This window comes from Micromys minutus, assembly GCF_963924665.1.
Source record: "Micromys minutus genome assembly, chromosome: 19".
NCBI lineage: Eukaryota > Metazoa > Chordata > Mammalia > Rodentia > Muridae > Micromys > Micromys minutus.
Genome location: NC_137954.1, coordinates 20,425,859 through 20,431,858, shown reverse-complemented (window position 1 = coordinate 20,431,858; position 6,000 = coordinate 20,425,859). Strand labels below are relative to the sequence as shown.

Here is a 6,000-nt window from a genome sequence, read left to right as displayed (position 1 = left end):
CAAGAAGATTGAGAGTTGGTTTTAAGAAGATCCTGCAGCTAATAAGTGAGGGAACATGGCCTTAAACTCCAAGGTCCAGACCATGATCTTAATCTTTGCTTGCTCTAACTGACTACATGGATCCTAATCTTAGGGTTTTTGTGTAGAGATTATTATCCCCCTCTATATCTCTCCTTTCCTTTTCTTCCTATGTTGCTTTACATCTTTTTCCTCTTAACACAGATGCTCTCTATACAGCCTCCCAGAACTTTCACTCTGTAGGACTGGAAGCTAGTCATGAAATTTGTAAAGAGAACCCCCTGCTGTGAGCCACAGGTGGTTAAGCAGAGTTGGTTTCCTGTCTCCTAGAAGACTTCTGATCTGCTAAAGAGCCACAGCTCTGACTTTCACACTGTTGAAGCAGCCCAGTAATAGAAACCCTGCTCCATTTCTTATCGCTTTTCCTTTGGTGACAATGCTGCCTTTTGACCTGGTTCTTTGTCCTTAGTGGCCTCCAGTCAGCCTGTGCCATGGTTCCCTTTGGGAGCATGCCCACTGGGCTTGGTAGTAATGATTTTCCTTCTTACCTAAGTTAGGTTAAGAATTTTTGTTCTTCCCTTATTAAAATTATTTCCCAATATAATTTGTTTTGTAAGCTTCCCATAGTTATGTTAAATACATGATTGCCAAACACCAGTTCAATTACTCTTACATGAGATGAAATCCATGCTCAAAAATTTTGGCAGGACAAACTGGTCTTTTTTTCCAAACAGACTCTCACACAGTTTTCTCTTTATCCCAAACTGACAAAGTAATTACTCATTAGGAATTGAATTATACATGTACATACTGTGCTGTTATCATTTCTTAATGTTGGCGTTTCTTTTTGTGTTAACTAATAGCTAGTCATTGCCCTATATGTGATGAGCTGGAGATACTGTGAGAATTTGGTTATCAGTGAGAACAGTGTCCCAGCCTCGACACTGAATAGCTGCGCAATGCAAAAATGTTATTTTGCTCATATTTCACCAATAATATATAGATGAAACTAGACTTTAGTGATTGCTACTGTTAAATCTCTTAGTAGTGTGTGACTTCTCTCCTGACCTATGATGATATCATATTGATGATGTTTTATGCTTAAAACTCATCTCCATGTCAGGTTTCTCGGGCGTGGTTAACTTTTTGCAAGTTTTCAGTAACATAAGTAGTAAAGTTAAATGCTCAATCAGCAGCAAATTCTCAACAAAATGTACCGGAAGTGGCTAGTTTGTGTGCTGTCATATAAGGATCAGACTGTTCTCCACTGAATCTACATTATATTTTCTTTGAAGACCATGATATTGGGCATTATAGAGTTAAAGTTTACATGTTAACACAATCACTACCATGTTAGGTCAATATAAGTTTCAGAAAGAGAACTTTGTAGCCAGAAAACTTTGCTGAAAACAGTGATGAGAGATTTGGCCTCCTTGGCTGCACTACTTGGATGGGAAAGGCGGGGGAGATGCCGTTGCTTACTAGGTGCGGGGAGTATAGTTATAAGGACCCAAGTGTGGGGCCCCAGCTCCCATGTAATGAAAGCAATATTCACAGAAGCCAGGCTTAATTAACACCAGTTATCGGTAACCCCAGTGCTGGTGAGGATGGGGGTGGAAACAGGTAAAGCTTTGAGCTCTCTAAACAGTCAGCAGAGCCAAAAGAGTGATGAAGCATACAACCAACTTGGACACCTCCACACAAATACATAGAGGAACACATTAGCACAATCATGTGCATGCACACACACACACACACACACACGATGATTTCTGCCCACAAACAGCTCAGCTGCTCTTTGGTGGCACTGGTGTCTGGACTTGCCCGACCCCTTATAAATTAAAGATTTCACTGGGGAGAGATGTTTTGCAAGATTTACCCATATGTATCCACAGTGAACAGGAATGAAGTTTTTTATGTCCCTTTACAGTTCACTGTTTGGCCTGTTGGTAGATTATTAGCTGTTACTTGTACTTTACATCAGTTCTGAAGTTACTTTTCTTTGCTAACACTTTATTCAAATAGCTTCTAGACTAGTACTGCAGACTTCATCAAGTTTGGTGTATCTTTTCCCAACATTTTTAAGAGTTTATTAGTACAGATTTAACTTGAACAGATGATTATGTAGAAATAGTGGATCAATTAATATGTTTAACATCATTTCATGCAACTTGCATAGACTGGGAGAAGTAGTTTTTGAGTTCCAGAAAGAAAAAAAAAAAGTAAGTGCCCACTTTTTGAATTTGGATACAGCAGAAACTACACATATAAAAATAGAATCATGCATGGTAGCCACTTTAATTTGGAAAGTGACATTTTACTCTCCTTTTTTTTTTCTTGTGAAACTAACATTACTTGACCTCCCTTAGTGTTTCTATCCATGAAAACTTTCATTTTACATTTAGCGCTGTGGAGATGGCTCGGTCTGTAAAGTGCATACCAAGCAAGCGTGAGAACCTAAACCTGAGTTCAGTCTATAGAACTTATGTCAAACACCAGAGGTGGCACCCTGCGGTAATCCCGGGATGGAGAAGGCAGATAACCCGTATTCCCCAGACCTGCTGGCCAACTAGCCTCATGACAAGAGACCCTGTCTCTAAAGAAATTTTTTTTTGAAGGAGTATGGTACCTGAGAAACTATACTGAAAAGTTGTTCTCTGGCCTATACACGCACACACACACACACACACACACACAGAGAGAGAGAGAGAGAGAGAGAGAGAGAGAGAGAGAGAGAGAGAGAGAGAGATACTGATGCATACGCACACACCACACCAAAACTGAACTTTTAAAATTGTTTTTAAAACACAGAAGTCACCAGTTTGACAAAAGATAATCCAGAAAACTTAACCTGTACTCTCTATGATTAATTCATGCAACCTTGCAATGAAGAGACATCACAAGTCCCCAGCATTTTTTCTAGTTCAAGAAGCTTAACTGATCTGCTTGTGGGTTAGTAGAATCACGTCATACTAGTAATGAGGTTTTAAGTTGTAGAAGGTTTATATAAACAAAATATGTCCTTCAGTAAATTTGTTGTGTAAGTAAATTATATTAGTAAATATCCACTGAATTTAGGCATGAATTCCTTCATGTCCTCTTTCTATGTGCATACTGTCTTGTTTAATGTGAATTTCTTATTAATTTAATGGGTTGGTTAAATAAAGCAGCAGCAGGTATTTTAGTTCACTCTTTTCTTTCCTGGGGAGAAGGTCGTGTTAGTGACTAACCCTGCTTTTTGTATGTGCTCGGCAATCACTTCGCTTGAGTTGTACTCCTCACCCGGATTCTCCATTACTTCATTACTGTTATTATTGATTATTATATATCTTCTGATTTAAAACAGTTGTTGTATTTAAAAGCTTTAAATAGAAATATTTAAGTAGGCTTTGTTCATATTCTTGCCCTCAAAGTTCTTCCAGATCCTATCCCAGTCTTTCCGGAATCGAAGTCCTTTCTAAAATTAAAAAAGAAAAAAACAGTCAAAAATCTTACTTGTAAGAAAGGACCGCATATGTTTCTTGCTGTTGAGGGACATAGTGTGAGTGTAACACTCAGGTGTGGAGAAAACACTTCACTCTGTAGTTCACTCTTTTTTTTTAGGTGGCTCTGGGGGAAAGTAGTTGTATTTCCAAATCCACCAAATTGAATTAATCTCTTAACAGCTGTGGAACCATTACTGATGTTATTTTGCTATCTTCACTTGCTGCCAAGTGTGTGTGTTTGTTTTACAATAATCAGTATCTGTTTACCTGTATGTAAATGTTCCATCATTTTTTCCCCTTAATGCCTCACCCATGAATGAAAGGCGAGGGAGGTATTATGACTCTTCTCTCTGCAACATACGTGAGGGTATTGAAGCCTCTCAGTGTAGATAACTCACCCAATATGCTTACCAAAGAAGCCAGTAAAAGATTATCTCTCCAAGAAGTCATTTTCCCCCCCCAAAAAATGTTCCTGTACAGCCTTGATATATACAGTTTGGAAGAACATGTCAGACATACATAAAATGAAGTTTTGGCCTTATATACAATAAGATTAGCCTGTTTATGAGAACAACTTCTTAGACTACATTGTAAAAGCAATCCACATACTGAAAGTTAAAACCCCAATTTCAATAATATAGGTAGTGATTCATAGTTGTATTAAAAAGTATTTTTTTAAATCCATATTATTAAATAAAGTCATTTCAACTCAAAGAGAAAAGTTTGAAAACCTGATTTAAGGAAAAAAAAATTTTTAAAAAACCAGTGGGCAAAGGATGTTGCTAAACAGTTTCGAAAAAGAAGCAGCATTAAACATACGGGTGTGAACTTTTCTCACAAGAAAACACAAGACTGTGCATACTAACCCTTCTGTGTGAAGATCTGTATATGGAATAGCAACAAAGTCAGAGTGACCATAAATCTATACTGATGACAGTCTGAATGCATGATTTATATTACATTTTAAATGGATTGAGATTTCTAAACATGACCATGATTTCTTTTGAGGAGAGCTTTATATTGTCTTTCTTTGAAATGGCATAAAATCTGTAGTAGGAGGCTGGATTGGAGGAATAAAATACATAATGATTTCAGTAACACCTGTGACTACACACTTCTCAAATATCTCCTACATATCATGAGATCCGTGGAATCTTGGGTCATAATGTTGAGTAAAATGCTCTCTTCTCCTCTCAAACTCCAGTAGGATCACATCAATTTCTAAACTGCTAGATTCAATAAGAATGGCTGTTCATTTGTGGGTTCTAGAGTGCGTTAGAAAGTGGCAGTTCATTGATCCTCACCAGAGTCTTACAAAGTAATTGTAGAGATGTATTACCCAAAGTAAAATGGAAAAGCATGTTTACTGAGGTCGCTAATTTAATGCACAGATCAGCCCTGAGAAGTGGAGACAGTGTCTTCTCTGTCATCTCCACCTAAAGGAGGGGAGGGAGAAATGTTAAGACGCTTGGCAATACATCTTCACTCTCCCTAAACTTTTCTGCCCAAGCCTTATTCAGCAACTTGAGTTCATTGCTACTTTTCAAATGTAGGAGCTAAGCTTCGTAGGTTGGGAAGTTAAAGGTCATGCCATTGGCACTCTGAAGCAGACTGTCTTTCGATAAGAGCTCTGGAGATTGGGACAGAGCCAACCATTCTGATGGCGCCCTGCTCTGATAAGCATTAGTGACCAATCACATAATACATAACTTCAAGAAACTAACCATGGTAATCATAAGAACACACTTTCTTTTATGAACTCATTTCCTCTATCCAGGTAGCAGTGAACTAATTTGTGTGTTTAATAGCTTCAGTGTGGATTCTTAGGAGAAGTTCAAGCTCACAGGACAAATACCTGATGCTAAATTAAAGCCTGCCTCTGCTTTGTAAAAAGACTAAATAGTTTAGACTGAGGGAAGTGTTAGCAGAATTCCAGCTTTTCTGTGGGATGATCCAAAAACAGCAAACAGAAGGCATTAAATTTCTTAACAGTCACAAGTGTGTACACGCACTTGAAGTCGTTCCTGTCACTAGGTTTATAGATATCAGTGTTAGCACATTTTGGTTTCCAGCCTAGCATGTTCCTTAGAGGACTATTTTTGTTGCATGCTAGGAAACAATAGTAGGGTCCTTTAAGATGGGAAGGTCTGTGCACTTCACCTCCCACTGATTCGGCTCTCGACTAAATATTTGTCTTCAGTCTGACTCGAGGACATTCGCCTTGACAGTGTGCCTTCCTATGTGACAGACATTCGGGGGATTAAGATCATGAGTTGTTTCTCTTGCTCTGTGCAGAAGCAGGTTGACACAGGTATTCTGGTGTGAAGCAGAGAATGCGAAATAAATATGATTTTTAGATTAAGACGAGGCATGGCTTAGTGGGTTAAGCAACACTTACCCTTGTGTCGGCCACGCATGCTTCTCATTCTATTAACTCTAAAAATGCAAACTTTAAAAAAAAAAGTGCGAGAAGTAGTTCATGACTTGCGTAAAGGCA

At 38.4% G+C, this 6,000-nt stretch overlaps 1 protein-coding gene across 1 annotated transcript in view; it reads left to right on the top strand.

The window, feature by feature from the left end:
- Window positions 1-1,625: 1,625 nt before the first annotated feature.
- The window catches only part of IKZF2 (IKAROS family zinc finger 2), a gene marked incomplete at both ends in the record, with an annotated part of 45,558 nt that continues 41,183 nt past the window's right edge, over window positions 1,626-6,000 (top strand). Inside the window, one exon of the mRNA XM_080932900.1 lies at window positions 1,626-1,641. Within this exon, the coding sequence (XP_080789026.1) occupies window positions 1,626-1,641 (16 nt within the window). The remainder of the gene's footprint in view (window positions 1,642-6,000) is intronic.